At 58.4% G+C, this 25,676-nt stretch overlaps 1 protein-coding gene across 3 annotated transcripts; it reads right to left on the bottom strand.

The window, feature by feature from the left end:
* Positions 1-1,610: 1,610 nt before the first annotated feature.
* Positions 1,611-22,987, bottom strand: CYGB (cytoglobin). Of its 3 annotated transcripts, none has more exons than XM_064467411.1 (4): positions 22,453-22,987; positions 11,360-11,591; positions 10,621-10,781; positions 1,611-2,041 (listed from the first exon to the last, which is right to left on the bottom strand). In XM_064467411.1, the coding sequence occupies exons 1-4, from the start codon at positions 22,593-22,595 to the stop codon at positions 1,702-1,704; spliced, it is 876 nt and encodes a 291-aa protein (XP_064323481.1). In that variant the 5' UTR covers positions 22,596-22,987; the 3' UTR covers positions 1,611-1,701. The 3 variants fall into 3 exon arrangements, with proteins under 3 accessions (XP_064323481.1, XP_064323482.1, XP_064323483.1); XM_064467412.1 differs by having other exon boundaries at positions 1,868-2,041; positions 10,653-10,781; positions 22,453-22,980; XM_064467413.1 differs by lacking the exon at positions 1,611-2,041 and having other exon boundaries at positions 10,602-10,781; positions 22,453-22,983.
* Positions 22,988-25,676: the final 2,689 nt, after the last annotated feature.

Below are 25,676 nucleotides of genomic sequence, written 5' to 3'. Positions count from 1 at the left end.
GTCAGCGGGAGCTGCTGGGACAGGGGCTGGGGGGGAGGAGGCAGGATTGAAGCAAGCGAATTCACAGCAGTGCGGAGGAAGCAGTGACCTTTGAGAAGCAATCTTCCTCGCCCGCTGCTATTTATCCAAGCCTTCCCAGCGGCTCCGTCTGCCGAGCCCGGCCCTGTACGCACGGGCCACGCTGGGGGATGCTGGGCTGCCCTGATGCTGAGCCGCGGCTGCCTCCTGCCCAGGGGCGGTTCTGGTTTGAGGAGCTGAATGCAATGTTTACTGCTGGAACAGCAGCTCTGCAAGAGGCTGAACCTTCCTGCCTGCTGGGTGTCCTTGGGCAGGCGAGCTGGGAGGAGAAGCCATCGTTTGCTCCCGAGCATCCCCGTGGCCTTGCCTACCTCCCCCTGCCGCTGCTCGGGCTGCAGGATGAGCTGTGCCCGGGCTCAGCGGGTCCCTGCCCGGCTGAGCAGAGGCTGCAGCGCCGTGTGTCCCTGCACAGCCGTCTGCATTCACCTTTGGAGAGGTTACCTGCCTGCCGCCGGCGCCGAGCCAAGCTGCGCCCAGCGGCCAGGATGGTGCGGGGAGCAGAGCTCTGACGGACCGCGCACCACAGCCCTCCATCAGCCTCGGCCCCTCTTAGCCGGGGAGGGGCTGGGGCCGGCGAGGTTCAGCATCCCTCGACGCAGGACCCCAGGGGAGATGGGTGCTTGGCAGCGAGCAAGGCTGGACTGCCAAAACAGCTGCTTTCCTGGCGCATCCTTGTCAGCACCTGCATCTCTGCTGGCAGCCTGTCTCTCCGTAGGCACCCCAGTAGCTGTAGGCACAACATCTACCCAGGCACCCTTCTCTATTGTCACCAGCCTCTGGTCCCCAAGTGGACCATGGCACAGGTGGGTTTTCGGGGGGGGTGGGGTGGCTGCTGTCTCACTGACCCCCCTGCCCAGCCATTCATCACTAGGATTATTTTTTAAAATCAGGTTCCCAAAGCTGACGGCACGATTTCCAGGACCTGCTCCCTGCCTTTTGCACCCCTTTGTCACCCACAGAGCCAGGGCAGGTGTCACCGGGCGCCCCAGCAGAGGTGGCCAGGGATGCCCTGACTCAAGGGACAGAAAGCAGCTCAGCAGAAAGCGCCCGGCCGCATCCTGGCAGCAGGCAGGGCGCAGGCAGGGCGCAGGCAGGGCAGCGAGCGGCAAGGCACCCGGCCGTGGGCAAAAGCAGCAGCACCACGGGGCACACAAAGCCACGTGCCTCCCAAGCAGCACCGAGACCTCAAAATATATCTATAGGACTATGTTATATGTAGGTAGATATAAAATATATTGTTAAATCCTAAGCATAACCATAATTTGCTGGTAGCAGAGCCCCGAGTGAGCAGACAGAGGAGACATGGGCTTTCTGAGGTTTAAAATAAACCGATTTACCTCCCCATGCGCTGCTGGCTTTTTGTCCAGCCAATTTTTTCCTCTACCAAGAAAACGGTAAAAATAAATGAAAGTATTTGTAGTTATTTAGTGAATTATCTAAAGAAAGTAAATGAGAAACACTATCGCTTAGAAAAGTATCCCCAAACCAAATCCCTCTGCTATATAAATATAAAACTACAACAAAGCAGCAGAGCCCGATGATTATTTTATTTCAGGAGGTATCAGTTGTACAAACAACTGTCGGATTTCTAAAGCTCTCCCCTAAAGCAAATATACTTGTCAATTAATAAAAAGGGTTTGTAATAAACAGCAATAGATGCCCCATCTGCCTGGGGACGGGAATCCTCCCACCAGCAAAGCTGTTTGGTTCAGGTGATCTCGCGGTGTTTAATGCGCTGAGCAACAGGAATGTGCTTTTTGCTGGTTTGCTCCCAAAGGGAGGGGAGCGATGCTCGCTAGCGTGGGGATGGCGGTGGCCCCCCAGGCTAACGCGCATCCACCCACAGCGAGCAGAAAGCAGGGGGAGGCTCCTCTCTCGGGCATGGTGCTGGCGGTCGGGTTCAGGAGTCCAGGAGCACCTCGGTGCCTTCGGTGCTGCTTCCTCCGCTGGCACCCGGGAGGTCCTGCAAAACCAGAGGGCGATTTGGCTGGGCTGGGGGCTGCGGCTCGTGTCCCCCACCACCCCTGGGTCCCTGGCAGTGGGGCCAAGCGCTGCTGGGCACCGTGGGGCCAGCTTCTGCGCATGGGCCAAGCGTGGTTTCCCAATCATCCCCACTCCCTCAGGTCCCAGAGGGGAGGAAGAGAAGGATGAGGCAGCCTGGCCCCTCACCCTGGGAGCCATCCTCCTCCTCCTCCTCCTCCTGGTCCTCTCCCCCATCCTCCCTCTGCCCTCGGCTTTGCTCTCTCAAGAGTGCCTGGGAGAAGAGAAACCTGGCTGTAAATTAGCCGGGAGGATTTTTCAGTCTGAGATGTGCACTTCCCCCCACCCCAGCGCTGTTATTTCATCTCTCGGCTGCCAAACTCCCAGGAATTAATCCCGGCCAGCACTGACAGCGTTTACATTCGGCACTGCTCAGATAAACCATATCAGCCGGCGCAGCTGAAGAGGAGCCGGCTGCGGAAGGAAGAGCCAGCTCCTGCTCAGTGTCAGCCCCACCAGGGTGGGATGATTGTTTTCCTGCCCTTTTTTTTCCACCCGGGGGCTTTGCTTGAGGAAGGAGCCACCAGAAACCCCACACTGGTGAGGGTGGCCATAGGGTGGTTGGTACAGCAAAGCCTGGAGCTCCCGGCTGTTATCCTGATGCAGACAATGGAGAAAGGATGTGTCCTTCAAGCCAGTGGGAGCCTGTGGGCTTGATCTCCCGAGGTTTCTCACCCTGTGCCACCCAGCGCTCAAGGGAGGACTTCTCCTCGCCACCAGTTCCCGCAGGCTGGGCTCTAACAGCTACTTGTGCAGCGCAGTTATTGCATATTCTCTTTTTCAATCTCCCCCTCACAGTAAACTCCCGGCTCTCCCCTTGGCTGTCACCGGGTGCCAGCAGGATGTGGACACGGTGATGTGCCACCTCCGAGCCAAATCCGCATCGGGTTTGTGAAGCCGCAATTCCCCCAGCACGTGGCAGGCACCGGGCAGGGAGCGCCGGACCCCGTGGCCAGCGGCGTGGGCAGAGAGGCTTTCCTGCAGCTGGAGCACAGGAGATGGGCTGGGAGCGCACCCCATGCCGTGCCTCAGCTATAAAATTCCCCTCTCCCTCCGCTCCCCAGTCCATAAAACACAGACACCACCTCGGTGGCCCTGGTTAAGAGCTGGATCTCCTCCAGCTCCATGTGGCGAGGGTTGCCTCCCAGAAAGCAGCATCCCCAGGCTGCGACACTTGGAAACAAGGTGGGTTTAGCCCCCACCCCAGGCACAGGGCGGCAGGAGGGTGTGAGCCCATCACCCTGGTGCCTGGACCAATTTTCCAGTGCACCATAAGCCTCAGCCTCCTACCCTGTCTCCTTTTCCACCAACGTTTGCAGAGCACTGGCGTGGCTGCGGGGTCTGGGTCATGACATGATCATCACAACACCCCCAGACTGATGGGATCTGGGGCTAAATATTAGTACGGAGTGAAGGGCTGCATACATATTTTCTCCCTGCAAAGTAATGCTGGAATTCCCAGCTCCTTTTCAACAAGCCGTTGGAAAAACCAGCTCCGTATCAGTGCCCTCCGGCCACCACTGCTTCTGGCTTGTCTCAGCCCAGAGTGCAAAGGTCTAGAAGCTTCACATCCCCACCGCAACCTCCTGATTCCTGAGCCACCCAGTCCTTTTGCTTGTGGTTTCCAAGCCAATGTTTCCCATCTGGAGCGTAGCAGCGTGTGGGCTTTGCTGACCGCTTCTGCCTGGAAGCGTATACAGGATGTGGTGGAGACTCCGAGGACAGCTTATTAATTGCATTAGCAGCACCAAACGATTCCCCCCCTAAAAAAAAGATGCAGTGGCAGAAGACAGATTGAACCAGGCAGTTATTCCCTGCCCCACACGGGTTGGCCTTTCGCTGTCTTCTCCATGGCCATGGCCAGCTAAGCTTGGTCTGGCTAAGCTACAGGGGAAGAAATAGGGGTCCCCTTGCATGGCCAGCCCAGCCCTTGCAGCTTGGGGACCCCAGACTAGTTCAAATGCCTGTCCACACAAGAGCTACTGCACCACGTGCAGGGCAGGAGAACATCAACATTGCCCTCAGCCCAACAGGAGACAAGGCAGCATCAGGCTCCCTGAGACCCTGGGCAGCCTCCAAGGCACCAATTTCTTCCCTCCTCCCTCTCAGACCCCACTGAGGCCCCCTGGCCTCAGTCTGGGGTCCTAAGCTGGGATTGCTCCCCTTGAAATTGCTCTTGGCCGGGCGCTGGTAGTTTCTACCACCCTGACGGGATGAGCTTCCCCTTCCCTGAAAGTCCGTTCTGACCTGTGCTGGTGTGCTCGGCATCAGCAAAGGAGCGCAAGAAAAAAGATTGCTTGGATTTCTTTTCCAAGCCTTGCATCCCAAGGAAACTGGGCTTACGGGACCATAACACTGCCTGTCTATCCTCTGCCAACAACTTTGGAAAGGTTGGCCAGCGTCTACCAAATTTGACAGAGGTCTCAAACACGTCATGGGCCTGTTTTGTAAAAGAAGGAGCTGGAAAGACCCACGGAGGGAAACCACAATGTGACCCAACTGTGCTAGGACCCATCCCACTGCCACGTGATTTAGCCACAGCAAGAGCCGTGTGGGACAGAGCCATGGAAAACTTGGCGTCTGCTGCTCAGGGAGCCGTTTGTTATTTTTATAGGCTAGGAACTATCTCACAGTCCTTGGAGGTCGTGGTTGCTGCATCTTGTGGCCATCATCACCACAGGTTTCGTGTCCAGCTGTGCCTTGCTGCCTCCCGCAGTGGAGAGGAGCCTTCGTCTCAGTGCCTGCCCGGATTCACGTGCCACGGAGGCTGCGTATCAGCCTTAGGATGCCTGTTAGGGGAAGTCCTGGGCCGGTCCCATGCAGCTCATCCTCCCTGCATGCATTTTGGGCTGGCGAAGGCACGGGAACAGCTCCTGATTCAGGGAGAGCCCCCGGAGGTTTGCACAACGTACCTGGAAGCCAAGCAAAGAGTCCCGAGGAGGAGCAGACCTTCCCCTTCTCACCTGAGCCCGTCAGTAAAACGCCCCTACCCCCTTGGCACAGAAGGGCAGCGAAGAGCACATCTCCTCCCTTTGCTGCTGCTTCCCAGCTGCAAAGCTTCCTCGCCGGTGCCCCGGAGCGAGCAGGCACCCACAGACGTGCCTGGCCATGGGGCAGCCCCCTGCATCCCCCCAGCCTCGCAGCCACCCTGCCGGAAAGAAACCAAGAAGAGCTGGAGGGGTTTGATTGATTTATCCACTGAAGATACAAGTTTCGGTTTAATAACACCAATCTGTCCCGTTACAAACATACTAAAAACCTACAAAAAGAAAAACAAGTTACACCCATCTTACACAAAACGGCATGTATAAAACCAGCACAGAAGCGCCGAGAAACACGTACATGGACGGTATCCGCAGCAGTAACAGGAGAGACACGGAGTTACATCAGACCACGCCGGCTCACGTCTGTGGGTCGCGGTGGGACTGGTTAGGACATACTAACAATTAGAGACAACTTCAGCTATGGAAAATAATTAGCGTCGCAGTCTGTTAAATAGGTCAGACCCAGGCGGGTAGTTCTATCCCTCCCTTTCGGACAAGTTGGCCCAAGGTTAGCTCCTGGGTTTCCCTTCCGCCCCTCTGCCTGGCATCGCCGGTGCCGGCCCCGAGCAGCCCTCGCGCCGACACCAGTGCACCAGGGCGGCTTCCCCACGGCAAGGGGCAGGGAAGGCTGAGCTCTGGCGCCCGAGGCCAGCCGAAGTCTGGTCCCCACTGAAGTTGCTGGGCACCTCCCCAGAGAGCGGAGAGACGCGGGGATCCCCTTTGCTGGGACAAACCGGAGCACACTGGCAGAGGCGCAAGAGGAGCCCCCCCAGGAGAGCCTGCGGCTCGGCTGCCTCAGGGGTTTGTCTCACCGTAAGAGAAGACAAGGGTGGTGGCACAAGGTCCTTAAGGGTTCCTTGTCTGAACGGCTCCGGTGGCCTTGGGGTGTCTCTCTAGCTGGCTGGGCGTATCTGGAGCGATACCTGCCGTGAGCGTTGGCCATGGGGAGGGGGGACAGGGGGACAGGATTTCTGTCCCATCCCATCCCCAACGCCTCCTTCTCCCCAAGCACTGAGCTCCCTCTGACCAAACACAGCATCGAACTTGGGGTGGGGGAACACAGGCTGCTTGATACGAGTGGGTGCCCCAAAGCGGAGCGAAGACAGGTTGCTTGTGGGGGCGAATCCTACCCTGGGGACACCAAGTCCCCCTCACTCGGCATTGATCTGCTGCTGGCAGGGGGCACAGACACATTCCTACCCGGGCCGTGGCTCCAAGCCCAGCCCTGGTGTTAGTGCAGAGGCGCTGGCTGAGCCAGGGGCCGGATCCTGCCCTGGTTACGGGGGCAGCAGCTCTGAGCTGAGTTTGGCTGGCTTTCACGGGGACAACCGCAACGGCACAACCGCAACGGCACCGGCATCGGGGCGGAGCGGAGCGAGCGGGAGCAGTCCGGCAGCATCCCTGGGGAAGGCGAGTGGGGTGAGGGGACACCCGTGTGTGTCCCCCCAAGAGGAGGAGAGGGACCAGCCGGTCCCCAGCACATGTTGGCGCCATGCCCCGAGTCCCCAGCTTCTTGCCTGTGAATTTTGGGGGGAAAAACTTGGTCCCCACCTGCCACGACCAAGGAGAGCAAAGCTGAGCCCAAAGCGCGCGCGGGCAGCGCCCTTACCTCAGCCAAGCGCGCCGGGAGGTGAAATGCCGTGCCCCGGCGAGCGGGGGCTGAAGGGAAGGGGGGATAAGGGGTCCCCAGCCCCTGCGGTGGGTTCGGGGGGAGCCACGGGGCTGGCAGTAACAGGGGGCAGCTGTGCAGGCGTGTGCACGTGTACGCACTGGAGAGCCACGCTCAGAGCCAAGACCTGGCCTCCCTTTCTGGTCTCCCACACAGCATTTATCAGCCCTGTCACTCTGGAATGGTATTTTTTCCTTCTTCTGTTCATTTTTACCTCTCCCCAGATGAGAATTTTCCCTGATTTAAGCAATGCCTGCTCTGCTGCGGGCGGCAAAGAGGGGGCGTTCACTTCATCTCTGTCTCTTCCCTTCACAAGCTCTGCCCCGGCTGCCTTCCCCGCTTCATTTTACTTCCTACAGATCTGGTAAAAATAAACATGTTTTTGTTTGCATATATTCAACTGGCCTGCAATTTGGCTGATCGGGGGGTGGGGGGTGTGTGTCTCCTTGAGGGACAGCAGCTGCACACATCTGGATTTGCTTTACTAAAATGTGCCTGGAAAAAAACCTAAGCCCAGCACACACATGCGTGGGCACATCTGGTCATGGGTCAGTTTTTTCTAGGGATGCAAAAAGAAAAAACACACACACACACAAAAAAAACCCACACAAAAAGAGAAATCGAGCCCCATTCAAAGGTGAGGTGGGGGGGGGCCTCACTGCTTCTCTCCCAAAGCCAAGATATTCGTGTGAGTCAGGCATGAACATGGGGACTTTCCAGCCACCCCAAAAATCACTTCCCTGCTGACTGTGACCAAGCCCAATTTTGATTGTGGGAAAGGAGAGGAAGGGTTTGCACTGAAAAATAAAATTCCCACTTGGAGAATATTAACCTCAAAGGTTAATGTGTGAACTTTGACTAAAGATGAAACATCCCTGGCCCAGCATCAGCTGAGCATAGGGAGTACATGAACTCATCAAAAATATGTGCTGCTGGCCCCGAGGTTTGGCAGAAATTGGTGGAGCTGTGCTTGCGAGTCCCGTGATGCACCAAAAAAAAAAGTAATAAAAAATCTAAGAGTCTTGCTCCAAGCAATAGCTCTCCAGTCTCACACTGGAGCAAAATCAATGACTGAGCAGGTCTTTTCCCATCTGCACGGGCCTAATCCCGACACCAGCCAGCAGCTGATGTTTGAAAGACGCCTCCACCAACTGTGCAGGAGACGAGCAGCTGCTTTAGCATTCAGATGTGAGCCGGAGGCACCAGCTGCTGGCACCTCCACGGGTGCAGGCTGGCGGACTGAATTTCAGGTTGCTGACCCTAAATGCCAGCCCACCCGTCAGTGAAGCGGCATCACTTGTCACCCCATGCCCGTCCCTTCCTTTTGACCTTGACCCTGCACCCTGCCACGCCCAGGACAGCTGTGCCCTGAGCAGTCATTCCCACCCAGCCCCCTGCACACACCCAGGACGTGCTCCTGGCTCCATCCCTCCTCTCCACCTGTTTTACTGCGGGACATGGGGAGGGAAGAACTGCAAGTCCAGAGCGCCTGGCTGTAGTGGCATTAGTGGAGTCCTGGGGATATTTTGGGACCAGCCTGGTCCCAGGGCTCTGCAGGAAGGTAAAGGAGCGCTGGGGAACACAGCCAAGACATTTAGAGCCCTCCCCAGATCCCCCTTTGCCCAGAGCCAGGGCACCAGGCTGCATCTAACCGAGCGCGGAGGAGCCGCCATCCCCCAGGGTCGCTGCCCAGGCGCGGGCTGTGCCAGCATCTTGGCACGAGCGACGGAAGGAGCAGGGCTGGGGGCCGGGGTTTGCCCCTCCACACAGGCTCCCACAGGTCCTGAGCAGAAACCTGCTGTTACAGTCAGCCGAGGAAAGAGGAAAACCCCACAGAGATTTTTCTGGGCACAGGCACCCGGTGCTGGCCCACCCCACTGGTGGTGCCAGGGCTGGGGGGCAGAGCTGCCCCCTGGCATGGGAGCAAAACACCAGAAACAGGAAAAAAACCCTATTCCCTGGGGATGATTAAAAGCACAGATGAACTGGCTGCGGGTAAGCAGAGCGGGAGTTTCTGGCTGGCTGCTCTGGGTGAGGGAGGTCAGTCCCAGGGAGAGGGGAGAGTTACTGCTGCCCCCTCCAGCAGCGTCCCTGGGAAGGGGGGGATGTCCCCATGGCGGCCGCAGGGATCTCCGCCGGGGACCGTGGGCTCACTGCCCATCAAGCCGACATCCAGGAGAGAGGCTGGTCTCTCCCGGAAAGCTGAAAGCTCTCCAGGGCAGTAGTGGAGTGAGGCCAGGGAAATCTCAGAAGGGAACACCCTCCCCCCCACCACTGCAAAAGGTAATATTGCCTTTAACATTTAGAGCTTTAAAAACAACAGAGACGTTGTGGGAAGCACTGGGTGACAAGGATGCCAAAGCTTCCTAGCACATCTGATGCTTCATCCCCAGCCTTCCACCCATCAGCCCCCAGAGCATCCTGTCAAGCAGAGCGCACATGTGCAGGAGGCTCCTCCTCCCTTTTTTGTAACCAAAGGGGAAACTGAGGCAGAAACCCACCAGACTCACCCACAGCTTCAGGGGGAGTCGGTGTTGGTGCTGGGAGCCCTGCAGCCACATCTCGTTTCGGGGGGCAGAGCCCTTTGCCAGGCACAGGCACGAGCACTGCCAGCCCCCGAGGAGGGACGCAGCCCCTGCAGGGGTTGATTTCTACCAGGCACTTTATTTGAAGGAACCCAGTTTCACCAAGAGGGCAGAAATAGGCTCTAAGTTATTAATTTTAACAGAGCAGGGGCCTTTCTTCACACCCAGGAATCCCTTCTGCTGTGCCCACTTCATCTTTCTCCCTCCTGATCACAGCCTGAACCCCACTTCTCACTGCGCGGGGCAGAGCCGCCCTGGCCCTACATCCCTGCACCGCCCTGCTGCTGGCTGCCGGACAGACAGACCTAGGCACACCGGCCCCCAGGGCAATGGCACGATGTGTGCCACCCAAGCCCCTCGTCGCGCACCTCTCTGCTGCCCGTGGGAGCTGAAGGCAGGCGGGTGGGCTCACCATCTCCCTGCATCTGGCACAGGGATCCCACCTACATGCCACACTCCCAGCCAAGAGGGGAGGCAGCGCGAAGGCATCCCCCTCCTCCCCCACTCTCTCATGCTGGGAGAGCATCTCTCCCACCCCCTCGCTCCCTCCAGCCCCCGGAGGGTTTGCAACAGCCAGCCAGGGAGAGGGACTGTGGTGATGGGAGCAGTGAGGGCTGCTGCCGGCCCACGGCGCAGGGCGATGGACAGCCGAGGGCGGCTCTGCCGCAGCCATCAGCCCTGCCAGGTGAGTAGAGAAAGTGCAAAGCAAAGTGGGTTTGGGTCCCCATAAGCATTGTGCAAAAGCAAGGAGCCGGGTTTACCTGGGGGCTTTGCATGGAAAACAAGGGTCATGTCATCTGTCAGCAAACGGGGCTGCATCTCACTGCCCCACAGCAGGGCTTGTGCAAGGGACTCTGAGAGGGCGCAAGCGAGGTGCAGGGTTTGGGAGGCGACGATGGACAGGCCAGGACAGGAAGATGGAGCCAACAACCAACGCTCTCCCCTCGCGCTCTGCATCCCCTTCCAGCATCCCCTGCAACTGCTTCACCCCGACCCACCCACACCCGTCGTGGTTCTATTTTTTTTTTTTGCTTATTTACTTTGTTTTTAAACCCCATTGAGATCAAATTGTGACTTGGCAGCTAACAGAGCTGGCCCTACCGGGCTCCCCAGACTGAGCGAAGATCTTGAGAAGAGACCAGAGTGAAGTCCTGGGGTGAGCGAAGCCCTCCCTGCCCCTCACCCGGCCCCGCTGGCCGCTCACAGGGTGGCGGTGGGGTACTGCGCCCAGCCCACCTCCTTGTACGCCGCTGTCACGTGGGTGCAGATGAGGGTCTTCATCTTGGTCCAGGCACCGTGCACCTCCGGGGTGAAGTCATTGGGGTATTCTTCAGCAATGACCTCCAGCATGACACCAGTGAGTTTCTGGAGGGAGGCGGACAGTGAGGGGTTAGTAACTCACCAGGAAGCTGCTAACAGCAAATTTAGCTTTTTCCTTAAAAAATAGTTTAATCCTGCAGCTGAGTTCTGGTAATGACAACCCTCTGCGGGACAGACAGACTTTTGGGAGGTCTGTTGACACCCCAGGGAACAGACAGGGCAGGTAACCAGCGTGCCCGGGCAGGGGGGAGGCGAGACCCAGGTGCGATGGGGTGCTGCTTACAGGTCCAAGCATCTCCCTAATTTGGGCACCTCAAATTATTTAGTCCCTTCTATCATGCTTGATGTCTAAAAGAAGGGACATACGGCCCCAGCCACGCCAGAGGGGCTGCAGGCAGGGCACAGGCTGGCAGGGTCCCTGGGCAGGGCAAGGTACTTGATGCTCCAGCGCTGGCTGCACTTGGGAAGGATGGTCTGCACAGGACAGCACCACGGAGGAACCCCACGAACCGCCAACCTCCTCCGGGTGAGAACAGGCAGCACCAGCTCACCACAGCTCCCTCTCTCCTCCCCTCTTCCTAATTTCTAAAGCTCCCATCCTTTTTTTCCCTCCCATCCTTTACCTTAAAGTAGACAGGCTCCACTTTGTGCTTGAGGGCATGGGCCTTGCCCACCAGGGCCAGAACAGAGGAGACCTTTTCGGAGTCATTGAGGTTCTCCACCACAGTGTTAATGGCACCCATGACCCGCCGAGCATGCTTACGCAGCTGCAAGCTCCTCTCCATCTCCAGCGGGTCCTCCATGTGCTTGAACTGGCTGAAGTACTGCTTGGCTGAGGGGAAGTTGACAAAAAACCTTCCAGAAAGAAGACACGAAATCCCATCAGGAGGGTGAGAGCAGGCTGAGAGGTTAAAGCAAAGCATGGAGCGGTGGAGGTGCTGGAACCCAGCCCTTGCATCTAACACAGCCAGGGCTGCTCTTCCTCATTGAATTCCCTGGGAGCCGTGGCATTCAGCTGCCTAAAAATTAGCAGGGCAATGCCTTTCTCCCCAGCCTTTCCTATCTGCTGCAAGGGCATTGCAGCTGGATACTCATCTACAGAGCAGAAGCAAGACAGAGTTCTTGATACCCAGAGACTCCACCCAGGCAGACCAGATGCTCTATACATGTCTACATACATCAAAACATCATGTCCTGTCTCAGAGAGGTGGAGATGAGCATGAAAACCTCTCTTTATCCCAGCCAGCCTTTCCCTGCCCCTCTTCCTCAGTCCCACAGCAGCTTCCTGGCCCCGTAGGCTTTATTCCTGCATTGCCACCCAAAACAGCCTCCCCTGCCCAGGATGCCCCTGACTTTCACAGATGAGCCCCACCAGCATCTCCAGCAAGATCTCAGCCCTGAGCTCATGTCACTGCTCAGCTATGCCAGCAGCCATTCCCCCAGCACGAGGGTGTCCCAAACACCCAGCCTGCCCCGCTGAGAGGCTGAGGATCTTTTCTGTGGGATTAAATCAACCCCAATGAAATGCAGCTGAAGCAAATTAAGCTGCAGCTGAAGCTGACATGCTGAGCTCCCTCAGGAATTGGAGGGCTTGGAGGGGCTTGAAGGGCACAAGGTGTTGAGGTGCGGGTCTGGGGCCACCAACACCATCGATGCCAGCACCAGAGCTGACACTCAGTCACATTAACCGCCCCCTTCCACCCAATTTATACAGGAGAAACAGCTTTTGCTCCCCACCTTCACTCAGCTCCCTCCCTCCGACGGGGCTCACCGTGCCTCCTCCTGGGCCCCCCTTCGCCCAGGCAGGAGCCAGCAAAGGATGTGCAGGAGGTGGCAGGTGGCTCCCAAGGCTGTCCCCCATTGCCCCTTTGTCCCTGGCTCCCGGCAGATGCCCAGCTGCCTCCTCCTCTCTCCCAGGCTGCCGTAACCCCCTCCCCAAGCACCATCCCAAACCACGTGAACCTATCCCACCCCATTTCCCAGCCATCCCTATCTCCCTCCAGGACCAGGTGGGATCCTCTGCCCCACTCACCACTCCATGAATAATCTCAATATTGAGGACCAGGCTCTTTTACCACTTCATTATCCTCCTTTTCCCCCCTCCCTCCCTTCCTTCCCCCGCTCCGTTGGCTTGCACGAGCTCGGGGGCATTGCCAAGGAAGCGGCGTGCAGCAGCGCCGGGAGCGCACCGCCGCTTCTGTTGCTTCCCTGAAGTGTCTGGGATTCATCAAACGGCCCAAAATAGGTTTTGGAGGTGTGAAGATTGTGCACGGAAAGGGTGGGGGAGGAAGGAAGGTGGAAAGGGGGAGATAAGGTGTTGCTTTTAAAAGCTGGAGGGGACTCGTGACAAAACTCCTCTTGTTACTGTGCAGCCTCCCCCCCGCCCCAGGCAAAGCTCCTCCTGGCACATCTGGTCCCTGTCAGGAGAAATCACTTCCAGGCCCTGCTGCCTCCAGCTCCCATCACCACAGAGATGCTCAGGCCGTTCCCTTCAGCTCAGAGCTGCCCAAGGGGTGGTCGGGGATGGACACGGGTCCCCTGGCTGGGGCCACACAGAGAGCGCCAATACCGGGATTCAAGACTTCTGCCCCAAGCATTTCCCAGCAGAAGGACAAACGTTCCTCTCTGTTCTAATGGGACCATTTTTTCGCTCTGGCCCCAGCATCCTTCTCTCCCCATCCCATCCCTCGCCGCCTCTGAGCCTGCAGCTCCAGCGGCCGTTGAGATCGACGCCCTCCAGCTATCGACAGCCAAAACCCCGCCAAAGCCAGAGCTAAGGGTTCTGCCATCCCTGCTAGCGGATCTTTTCCCGCTCAGCCTCCGGCTCTGTCGGGCACCCCCCGGGAGCAGGGAGTGCTGCCGGAGGGGGGACCTGCTGCCCGCAGACTGCCCCGGCGCAGGGGACGGGCTGCCAGCCCGAAAATGCACGCCTAAGCCTCTGAATCCCAAACCTCTGGAATTTCCCTGAAAAGCCCTATTTGATCTCAGCTCAAGGGCGTGATGATGTGAAGACCGAAGGAATGAGCTGATAAAAACCCCCTGGTCTGAGCCCGGCTCTTTCAGCAGAAAAGCCGACCCCTGCAGCGCCGGGAATTGCAGCAACCTCCCACCAAGGGAAGGGCCCACCGGGGCCGATGCCCTTCAGGAGCAGAGGCTTCGCGCCCCTCCGTGGCGTCCCCTCCGCCCCTCTGCTGCTTTCAGCTGGTTATGCCAGGAGCAAAGCTTGATTAAACCCCTAAGAGTCCCCAACCTGCGTGAGACCAGGCCAATGAAGGATCCAAACATCGGGTTTCCAACCTTCCCGCACCTCACAGACCCTCGAGGTGATGCCCCCGTGGGGGCTGAGCCCGGCAGCTTTCCCCAGGGCCCTGCAAGAGGGCCGGTGGTGCTGCAGGGATGCAGAACCAGCAAACGCCTGGCTCACGTGCCCAACCCTGTGTGCTGGCTGCTCGCTTTCATCGAGGGAGAACTGAAACAGGGGAGCCCAAACCATCGTTGCTTCGAGTTGAAAAGCAAATCCGCGGCCGGCCAGAGACCTGCAGCCGTCGCTGCTTGGCCAGCGCCTCTGCAGAGCTGGAGGAAGGCAGCGCCTGCGGCAAGAACTTCTGGCCTGGAGCAAATGTTTGAGTTTGCAAACCAAGAAAAAGAGGGAAGGAGGCTCGCTCAGTGGTAGCTGTTAATAAACAGAGAAGATTAATTTAACACAAAGGTTAAATATAACCAGAGGAGGGGCGGGGGGTGGGGGGGGAAGAGGAAGAAATAAAATAACGCAAACAATAGCGAATTAGAAGAGGTGTCAGTTGGGGTTTTTCCATCTACAGAACATTTTTCAAGAGTTCAAACATCTCAGGCTCTGGAATTTTGTTGGCTTATTGTGCATGCGTGTGTGTTTGGGGCTCTTTTTCTTCATCAGAGTCATTGAAAAGATGATATTTACCATTGCATATCACACAAAATGATGATTGATAGAAACCAGATGCCTGCATACCGATCTCATTAAATTTCTTTTTAAGCAATTCCATTCTGCACCCGCTAATTTGTACTCTGTGAGCTACATCTGGACCCAACGGACAGGATGTCAGGATTGCTTTTCCTCTCTCTTTTGCCCTTTTAACAACTTTAAGGACTCAACAGTTCCCAGTAGCGGAGCCAAAGGAAATAATTAAGGTGCAAAACCACTGCAGTCACTGGGAACCTGTTTTCTGTTCAGGACAAGAGATGCCACTTCTCCTGCCATCTCCCTTCCTCTCCCCAGACCCTGCAGAGCAAACCCCACGTGGAGGAAATCTTCAAGTCCAGCCATCCCTTTTCCTTCCCAGATGGGAAGGGGAAGGAAGCTGCTCACTCGGTCCCCTGAGCACCTAAACACCCTTGATGCTTCGCTTACCCTGTTTGCATACTATAGGGAAAAAAAATGCTAGCGAGCCCTCAAAGTTGCTGGGAGGCTTCAGCTGAACCCCCAGCCAGCACTTGGAGACTTTTTTCTTTGCTCAATTTTCCTACCTTTCATGTTTTCTCTCACCTCATCCCTCTACGTGGGAGAAACTCTCTCTAACGCAGCCTGGAGTCTCTCCACGTCCCTTTTCAAACCTCTCCTTCCAAATCCTTTCTGCTTGGGTGCCTGCAAAGCAGCTGATAATGGGTAGGCAGGTGGTGTGTGGTGCTGCTATTTATTATGCTGAGGGCTGTCTCACCGCTTCGCCTGCACGTTCCCCCTGCTCCTCCCAGCCACCTGTAGTCTATCATCCTATTTTCAGGCTGGGGCAGAGGTGCTGGGTGCTGCCTGTGTTTACAGCTCCCAGCCCAAGGAGAGGGAGGTCTCGGCCACGTCAGTGCCACCACCCAGCAAGACAGAAAAAGGCAAAACTAATTGGAGTCAGAAGAGGATGGTGCCTGTTTGCCCCCGCGGCACAGCTCTGCCCGTGTCCTCAATCTGGGGGCTCACGGACCGGTGGAGATGGTGGTGGGCAGCATCCCCAGCTCTGGTGCGGGAGGGAAAAGGGCCAACCCCCGGTCCACACACTGATGCTAAACTCAACTTCTACAGCTGAGGGAGAAGAGGTGGAACTGGCCTTCCTCCGGGTGAAGCCCACATCCCGCTGCAAAGCCTCAGGAGCAGGCTCCGGCACAACGCTGGGCTGCGCTCAGAGGCCGTAACACCCCAGGCGCTGCAGACCCCCAGGGCAGAGGGACCAGGACAGCCCAGTGCAGCTGGGAGAGGACCCAGCAGCAAAGGTGCAGCCAGATGTACCTAGGCATGAGCTAGCAGCTCTCTGAGGGCACGTCCTGCTCGCTTGTGTGTGCACAACTCGTGCCTCCAAGCCCTCATTGCTGTTGTCTCCTGCTACCATGTATGTGGATTCAGCCCAAAGCCTCTTGGCCATGTAGATGAACCTTTAGGCTAGGTGTAAGGACAGCTTTCATCAGATAAATGAATTAACGGCGCCAAAGCAGCTTTCCCACGCGCCTCTGGTTTCTTACAGCCCTTGCAATTCCCTTCGCACAGTGTCTTCATCCACAGCATCATCCTCATCCTCCACACACGTCCCTGCCCCTCTCTGCTGCCAAACCACTGTCCCTGCCTGCGTCCCGGCCCGCTGGGCACGAGGATCACACAGGGACGGCCGTGTCGGCCCCCTCCACCCCGCCACCAGCATCCTCCCCCGCGGCGGGGACCCTTCCTACAGCTCTGCCGCGCCGGGCCAGCGTGGCCCAGCTGGGTCCATGGGTATTAGGAAACAACGCTAAAACATGACTCTTGCCCCCAGGGCAGGCACATGGTGAGGATGGAGCTTGCTGGAGCCCAGCTGCGTGTCCCTGATCCCCAGGGACAGCAGACACCCCCAAACCCGGGAGTGGAAGGCATCCCCTGGCCAGGTGGAGAAGCGGTAACCCAGACGCACAAGGACACGGTCCCTGCACCGCGACCCACCACCCGCCCAGCAAAAGTGGGAACCCGATTTTTGCTGGCGTCCGCCACCGCCTCTCCTCCCCAGCGCTCCCGCGCCAATTTCCAGCAGTCCCGGCTCAGCGCTACCAGCGTCTCTGCTGGCCGCTCGCCCCCGGCGCCGTGCTCCAGCAGGATTGCCAGCCAGCCAGCACTCCCCGTTCCCTGGCCGTGCTCAGCGCCTGCCAGCCCAGCAAGGGCTGTCCTGACATTTCCCTGCCTTTAATGAGTCCTGAAACTCTGCAGACGGGCGCTTGCTGAGCTGCGTTCGGAGGTACAGCCCCGCTCCACGGCAGCAGCCGCATTAACCGAGCCGGTTAGCGGAGCGGAGAGTTGGCCCTCACCTCCTGCCCCGGGGGAGGGATTTTTCAGGGCACGTACCAACACATCCAGCCTGTCCTCAGCCATAGCCAGGGGAACCATCTGGGGACACTCTTTGACCCCCCTGTGCCTTTTCTTCCCTCGGTCAGGGATGTCCTTGCAGCTCTTGGGGTGTTGAGTGGGACCTTTCTAGTCCCGCACAGCTCACAAGCGATGCAAAGGCAGCCCTGGGGCAGGCGACGTGGGAAAGGCTCTTTGGGGTCACCCCGAGAGCTGCCAAGAGCCCCGAGGCCGCGGCTGGTGCGGGATGTGCCGCAGGGATCCCCACGCAGCTGCCTTGGCCGTGAAGCAGCCGAAAAGGCTGGTTCCAGGTGCTGCGACCAGAGAGAAAACGTAGCCGTACAAAGAGGGGCTGTTTCTAGACAGAGCTTATTAAACCCACACTCGCCCCCTTCACCGCCCGTGGAGGGGGCTGTTGTTTTGGAAAACGTTCCTCGTGCGTGTCCTCGTCAGCAGAGTCCTGCTGCTCTCGGGCTTTCCTTGTCTCCAGAAAAACATCTCTCCAACTTGACCACAATGATTTGCGAGCGTGTGACGAGCCGTGGGACGGGGACAGCACCGCAGAGCCGGGCTTTTCATTGGGCCCTTTTGAAAACGAGATATTGCAGCAGGGGGATCTCTCTGAGCTGCTCTTCCCTGAGACCTACCCATCAGCAGCCAGGAACCGACTGCTTCCCTATGGACACCTCCACAAAACACATGGTGGCTTTGGGGTTAGCTGCAAAATCATTCCTTGAAATGTCACTTTTGGGTGGATTCAACCCATTTTTTTTTAGATCCAGCTGAAAATAAAAAAGGGTCTTCTGCATTGGCAGACCCATTACTCAGGCTTTTTGCTATTTTAACCTAAAACTTACAATAACGGCTGGCATCCAAGGAGTGCTTTTATATTTCAAAGCTCTTTGCAGACTGTCTGAGTCCAGGTGTGTTAGCTCCGACTAAGCAGCTGTTGAAATCCAAGGGCCTGATTCTGCACTGGCAATCCTTTCGCTTCCCCTCCTACACCTCCTGAGAGGGACAGAGCACATCAGGAGCGATGGGGAAGGCGGCAGTTTTGGAAATTTGGAAAGCTGATGGGTCTGGCGCAGGGATGGAGGGAACAGTGATGGCGAAACCCCGTGGACGTGGCACAGCCTGCCGTGGCCGTGGCAGGTTTCGTTGCCTGTGCTTGGCACGGCACTAACGTTTGGTGCAGATTTGCCTGGAAGCTAATAGAAACTATCCCTGGGTTTCGTCCCCTGTTGGGATCCGTAATCCCATTCTGTGGGACAGATGTGGTCCCACATCTGTGACCACGGTACGTGTGTGTGGGTGTGGGAGCGAACGCCTGTGACGGTCAGGACAGGCTGCAGCTCTAGCCCTGGCATCCCAGGCTTAGTGGGGGTCTGCAAAGGAGCAAGGGTCCCGAGCCCCCGCTGATGCCACCCCTGCTCGCCCGGGTGCTCTCGGCCCCTGCCTGCGCGGAGGGTGGGCAGTGGGAGGGCTGAGCCACCCGGGAGCTTGCGTCCCCCAGCACGGTCTGGGAGCGTGGGGTATTGGCAATAACCCATTGCGAGGGTGTCAGCGAAAGGGGGATGCTTGGGGAGCGACGGCCACGTGCTCAACAGGCTGCCCTGCACAGCGAGGGCTGATGCAGGTGCCAGAGCTGCTGGAGGATGCCCTGCTCCTCTCACACGCCTGGGCTCCTCTGCTGCGAGCTCTTTAGTGAGGGCTGCTTTTCAACAAGGGCTGATTCCTAAGTTACAGATGGGGAAACTGAGGCACAGCAACGAGCCTGACACATGGGGAGGCTGCAGGTGAGCTGCAGCCCAGGGCTCCCAGCTGTGCTCGCCAGCGCGCCCGCTTGGGAGCGACCCAGCCGACAGGCACGGCTGAGGCTCCAGCTCCGGCTCCGGCTCCAGCAAGGGTTAAGACAGCGGCTGCGAGATGGAGCCTGCAGAGGCCCCTGAGCTCCAGAGGAGGAAGATGAGCATGGCGAAGAGACTGTGCTTCCTCCGGCGGGAGGCTCCCCCACCGAGGAAGTTGTCCATTAGTGACATAATTTTAACCACACAGCACAGATTCCCATGATCCGGTGGCTGCTCAGCCAGAAGTCCCCATTATTTGTGTTTATGTCCCCTGGGCCCCCAGGAGCCCTGCGAGATCAGGACCCCACCACGCTGCTGGCAGGGCTGTGGGGGTTCACTGTGGCTTCAAGCACTAGCAGCAGCCACAAGGGCTGGGAACCTGGTGCCCAGCTCTGTGCCTCAATTTCCCCACCTGCAAAGCACAGAAAGGCTGGGGGCGGAGGAGGAGGTTGCTGGGCAGGGGCTGAAGGAGGGGGAGAGGGAGCCGGGCTGGGTTCCTGTGGGACACCGGCACTGCAGCCCTCCCCGACGCTACCTTTTGGGTGGGCACCGCTGTCCCCCTGCCTCTGCCCTTGGGGGACAGAATCAGGCTCCAGATTAATTTTGACCCTTTATGTCCAGAGGTGCTGCAAACCCCCAGCCCTTCCCACACGAGAAGAAGTCATCCCCTTCCCTCAGCATCTCCAAAGGGGTGGAAGGGGGACAGAACAGGAAAGCATGGAGAGACCCTCTGCCACCAGCCATAGGCAACTCCCCGGTCGCAACCCCAACAACAGAACTGTGGCTGCTGACAGATTTGCCTGTTTTTTCTGGTCTGCACCGCAGGCTGCACCAAAGGGGGCCCACAGCTGTGCATCCCCCTTCCCTCTCCCCGGCCACCCTTGTGCGCACCACTTTCTGCCTCAGTTTCCCTAGCACGGCGATGAGCACCACCGGCCCTGGACCAGTAAAGCGTGGAGGCTGGCTGGGGCAGCTCTCAGTCCCCAACACATCGCATATGTGTGCACCCAAAAGCGTGCCGGGCAGGTCAGCTCGCACCACACCGGCGGCCGCCCGCCGCCTCCTCGCCAGCCCCGACCTCTGGAGCTGCTGAATCATGTCTTGGAAAGCGGCTGCCGCCTGCCCGCGCCACCCGGGCTCCCGGCGGCCTCCACGCATGACCCACTTCTCCCGGCAGCTGATGCCAGCTGGGAAACGCAGCCGGGCCGAGCAGCGGCCGCCGGTGCTCCCAGCCCCGGCCAGGGCTGCCCTGCTTTCGCCCGGCGCGCGGTTCCCCGGGGAGCTCAGCTCCAGCTCATGGGAGCTCGCGGGCAGAGTGGGGCTCGGGGCGGCAGCACAAAGCCCTCCTGAGGGATGGGGTTTGCTGCCCAGGGGACAGCTCTGCCACCGGAGCCGTGGCGCGGGGATGCAGGCAGGTGCGCTGCTCCAACCGGTGCTGCTGGAGGGGACAGCAGCTCTCCCAAATCACACTGCCAGCCCTGGGGACGTGCACCGAAAGTCCAGACCTCACTCTAAGCATCCCAGGGAAGCTCTAGCCGAGGGAGCGGGTGGTGGGTTTAGCTGGGATGTGCCAGGACACGTGCCATGGCCAAGCACGTACAGGCTCCCAAGGAGCCGGGGTTCACCCTAGGAGCCTGCTGAGTCCTGCCCTGTTGGCACAGCAGAGGGAAACCCCTCACCAGGGTGCCACAACTCACCCTGTAAAAAAGGAAAACAGGACCAGAAACTTCTACTGGGAAAGTTTGAGTCGGGACCAGAGCTCGGCCACGTGGTCCCCGCTGCCGCATCTAACTGCCCCTTGTCCCCAGCCCTGCTCCGAGCCCCACGGCTGCACACAGGGACACCAAAGCAATGAGCTGCCCTGGGTGAATCCCCCATGGCCCTGCCACGAGTCCCTCGGCGCCAGCCACGGGCACCCAGCCACCCTCCCTGTGCTCGCGGGCAGGGGGGCACCTGGCTGCGCTTGCAGACGGGGCCGTGGCGTGACCCGTGTGCCAGGCAAGGAGCTGGCCGCGCACGGCTGCTGGCAAAGCCCCGTGCCAATGCTCACGGGATGGGGAAAAGGGGAAATTGGCACCCGCCCCAGACCTCTGCCATGTGTGGGCTTCAAATCCAAACCCAGGCGGGTTTGGTGTCCCCAGCTATGGGGCTGTCGCACCTCCAGACTGCCCTGGTCGGCTCCACGGAGCGGGGGACCGTGGGGGAATGGGCTCAGCCGTCAGCTGGCTCTGAGAGAAGGAAGTGTTTGAGAATGAGGCAGAGAAGGGGCTGAAATGTCATTTTGAATTCACGCGGAGGGGTCTAGCTAGGAAAATCCTGTTGCAGTGCAGCAAGCCTGGAGGGGAACGGGCTCTGCTCACTGGCACATTGGGGAGCCTCGGCTCTCTGCACATCCCGTGGGCTCAGGGCATTAGCTCTCAGCCTCTTGGAAAACTTTTGGATGGTTATTAATAAACAGCGTGTCCACCCAAGGGGTTCTCCGGGCACCCCCAGTCCCCTGCTGCAGGAGCAAAACGGGAAGGACACAACCCAGCCTCCTGACTCCCACCTGTGGCACCTGGGGCTGGGTCCAAGGCGGGAGCCTGACCAGGGGGGCCCTGCGTTGCTGGTCCCCGGGATGGGTGGTGGGAGCCTTTCTCTCTGGAGAGCATCTTTGCTGTTTGCCAACAGCTGGTGCCGCACCCCACTGATACCCCAAACTCCCGGTGTTCACGGGACCCCGTGGGCTTCCGGCTCGGCGCTTTCCTGGGCGAGCCGGACAAGGGCCGCACGCCCAGGTAATGCAAGAAACCCCACCTGCCTGTTCCCCACCCCAAGAGCATCTCCCCCGTTTCGGTTCCAGGCGCAGACACGGGGCTCGTGAGCTGCCCGCCTGTGCCGCACAGCCCCACGCCGTCGGGCTATGCTCCGCACCCCGCTCCCGGGGCGGCTGGGTCCCTGCCCCCCCGCTGCCCCCCGCTCCTGCCTGTGCCCCCCACACCCCCCTTCTGCCGCCAACTTCAGCGCTCTCCTTCCCGCCGACGCTGCCACCGGAGGGACAGATGGTGCCCTCGGAGACACACCTGCTTGGGTTTTATCTTGGCTCCCAACTTGCATTATTTCACCCGCCAGCCTGCTACGCACCGATGCCATCGCACGCAGCTCACTGGGTGGGGAGGGGGTAAAAAAAAATATATCCCCAGCCCACCCCAGCCCGGGGAGCGGAGCCCGGCACTGCTCTCCCCCCGCCTGCCAGCCCCCCCCAGCTCCATCCGCGGGCTAAGGTGACCTTTGCGAGAGAAGCAGCTTCCCCCAAAGTCCCCGGCAAGGCTCCCCCCGCCGCCGCCGCCGCCCGGCTCAAAGGTGTGGAAATCAGAGGAGTGCTGTGAAACCCTGCCTGCTCCCCACCAGCGAATACACCCAGCCAGCTCCCCACTCGCTGTCATTCATTTCAGTTCAGTTATATATATTGTTCTGCCTCTTTCTCAGCTATAAAGAGATTTAGTTGGATTTGCTGCTTCCTTTTTTTTTTTTTTTTTTGTTTGTTTGTTTTTTTAAATACCTGATGAGTATGGAGACCCCGATGTCCTCGCAGTTTGCATATACTCTGCTCCATGTCTCTTGAATAATCTTTTTTTCTGCGTCTGAAATCTCTTCACTTCTTTCCCATCTCTCAATCTCCATTTCTCCCTGGACTTTCTCCATGAAAAACAGCCGGCACGATCCTCCGGGAAGCCAGGAGGAGATAAAGAGAGATGTGTGTGAGCGGGTATATCCTGCAAGAAGAGACAAGGTGTTTGCTCAGCGGCCGTGCGGGTGCTGGCGGCTCTGCCGACGTGTGGATGTATATGTGTGTGTGCGAGCGCGGCTGCCTGTCGGCGTGTTTATATATGTAATTTAAAAAAATATCCTGGAGGTATGATGCATGCGATTAGATTTCAGATCTCCTAGTGCTGTCCATGGCTGTAGTTAGCTTCAGCTCAGCTCGGATGTGTGCGGCTGACTGATGGGGAACTGCCTAAAAGTAAAATATTCAAAGGCATTGCAAGACCAGCCTCTTTACCAATGTGTGAACGTGAGCTCACTTTCTCCCTCTCTCCTCCTCTCTCCCACTCCTCCCTCCTTCCCTTTTTTTTTCTCCGCGCAAGGGAGGGATGAGGGAGATGTTCTGGGCAACATCAGGACGGTGCTGGGGGGGGGGGCGGGTTAGGGCTGGAAGTTTTTTTCAGCCCTTGTAAACAACTCAGAGGAAATTCAGAATCCAAAGTGCCGAGTTAAAGTTATCCCAACCGCTGGCTGCGCTGAGCCCTGCCTCGGCTCTCCCCCTTGCGCTCCCTGGTTTGCGGGCGGTGGTGTTTTGAAGGAGGGACCCTCGCCCGCCTCTGATGCCTGGGCTGCAGGCAGAGCCGGGGCGAGAGGGGAGCGCGAGGTACCCCCACCCGCGGGCGTCTCTCTGCCACCCAGAGGAGGTCATGGTCTGTCCCACGGGGACTTTTTTAATGACAAGAATTTGCTCTCCCTTCTCGTGGCAGGACCCAATTGTAAAGGCATCCAGAGTTAAGGCACTCCTGAAATACATATATTATTACTGTTCTGCGATTGCATCACTCCTGGTGGCACCTTGGCAGGGACGAGGAGCACGGGAACACCTCCACGCCAGGCTTCCCGCTGCCTTCGTGTGTGTGCTTTTGGGCTGGTTTTTACCCAAATGCCATTTCCAGCTCCCTGACAATCCGGCATATTAAACCCGCAGCACAGTCCATCTGCACAGAGAGGAGGAAAATACTACAGAGACTTGTAATAACCGACAATCCCCCAGAGGGGGATCGGAGACAAGAGAAGCAGCCTGGTGCACACAGCCGCCTCCTGCACCCGCTGCGCACCCTCGCAGGGCAGACAGACAGACGGACAGACAGGCTGAGGGTGCAGCCCTGACACCTGGGCAGGCAGGGGCTGGGGGGTGGCCGAGCCCCTTTGGGGGCTGGAGCTTTGTTATTGCAGATCTGTCAAAGCAAAAAGCTGTTATTTTTCCTCAAAACCAGCCTTGGTGAAGCCAGAGCAGCGGTGTCAGCAAATTCACTCTTGCAGATCTAACGAGAGCTGGCAGAGAAGATGCTGCCCACGGGTCCCCCATCGACTTTGCGGTGGGACAGCGTGGGAGCCCCACGCGCCCGTGAACCCTTGGCTGGGGGACACAAAGCTCAGCTCAGCCTGGAGCTGCCGAACCCACCAGCACGCAAACACAGCAGCGCGGCCAACCCTACTCAGCTGGAGGTCGGGCATCATTCAGGTCCCCAGTCACAGCACCACTGGCTTCCAAATCATCAGATTTTCATCAGACAGCTTAAAGTTTGGATTTGCCTCCTGTCCATTAGCCACTGGGATTAGCACCCATGAGCCCAAGCTCAAATATTAACTACGACGTCCCCAGGTGGCCAGCACACAGCAGAGAAACCCCTCTGGACCCAGGATGGAATGGCCAAGCTTATCGCCCTCCCTTAATTAGGCAGGGGAAGAGGTGCTGTGCTTAGACCCAGCTTAAGACCAGAGAAAACCTGCAGTGCAGCGCTAGTGCTTTCAAAAAGAGAAAAAAACCTCAAATTCTGACAAATATGAACACTGGGGTGATAATCTAGGTGGAGCGTTGGTTAAGTTATTACTTGCTGTGTGTTTAAAAAAAAGGGCTCTTCAAAGCTTTCATACCTTGTGCTTTAGTTGATGCTGGGCTCACAGCCGGGTACCGGCTACATGGGGAGCCCGGCTGCAGCGGGCGCTTTGCCTCGCTCCCCGGCACTGGGAGCCGACGGATCTTGGCTCAAGAGTCTCCGTTTAGAAATACTAGAATATTAGAAAACATCAGAAAAGTGAGTGAGAACTCCCCCGGCCTTTTCCAGGTTTCTGCCCCCGTCTTTGGGGATGTCACATCTGGCCCTGGCAGGAGCCCAGCCCTGCTCCCACATGCCATCCTGCTCTGCAAACAGGAGACGGCGAGCCAAGCGGCGGTGATGCTCCGCTGCCTCCAAATCCCAAATGAAACCCAACGGTCCTGAACTTCTGCGTCTTGTCCCAGACGTGAGACATAAATCAGGGGCAGGAGCGCAGGCACACGCTGTCACGCGCCAGCCGCCCGTTTCCATGGTTTCCTGCGACTATTGCTCTCGAGGGCTTGGGGTTAGGAGGCGACTTGTTCCAGAAGGAGAAAGATGCTGCGTTGACACCATTGCTGCAAAATCCCGGCTGGGGACTGCGCTGGCACGCAGGCAGCATCGCCCTGCGACGCCCTGCCAGCCTGTTCAGCCCCACAGTGACTCAGGTGCCCCCTGGTCCCTTTGGTGCACGGCGCTGTGCGGAGGGAGGCGGCAGCCCTGAGGGCCGGGATGGCGTTTGCTCACACCGCCCAGCCCAAGCTGCCTGTGGTCGCTGCCTTCTGTCCCAGAGAGGAGCTCAGCACAGTGCCCGCGGCCACGGCAGGGTGGCCCAGGGCCATGGTGTTCAGGGATGGGGACAGAGGACTTGGTTCCCATGGCCGGCGGGGAGACTGAGATGGGATCAACCTGGGTAATCCATAGGGAAGAAATCACTCCGTCTCCCTCAGCTCCCAATTCATTTCAACGCCCTGATCCCTCTCCCCTCTCCAGCTGAGCATCGTGGCTCTCCTGCTTTCCACCTCCCTCCCACGGACTCGTCCCCGTGACGAGGTGGCACCGTGGTGCCAGCCCTGCCAGCGGGGCCCCATCCCTGCCGAGCCCCAGCCTGCTCCTCCTGCAGCTTCTGCACCACAGGGAG

Source organism: Phalacrocorax carbo, chromosome 16 (genome assembly GCF_963921805.1).
Source record: "Phalacrocorax carbo chromosome 16, bPhaCar2.1, whole genome shotgun sequence".
NCBI lineage: Eukaryota > Metazoa > Chordata > Aves > Suliformes > Phalacrocoracidae > Phalacrocorax > Phalacrocorax carbo.
The sequence above is the reverse complement of the archived record's forward strand: the minus strand, read 5'-3'. Positions and strand labels throughout refer to the sequence as shown.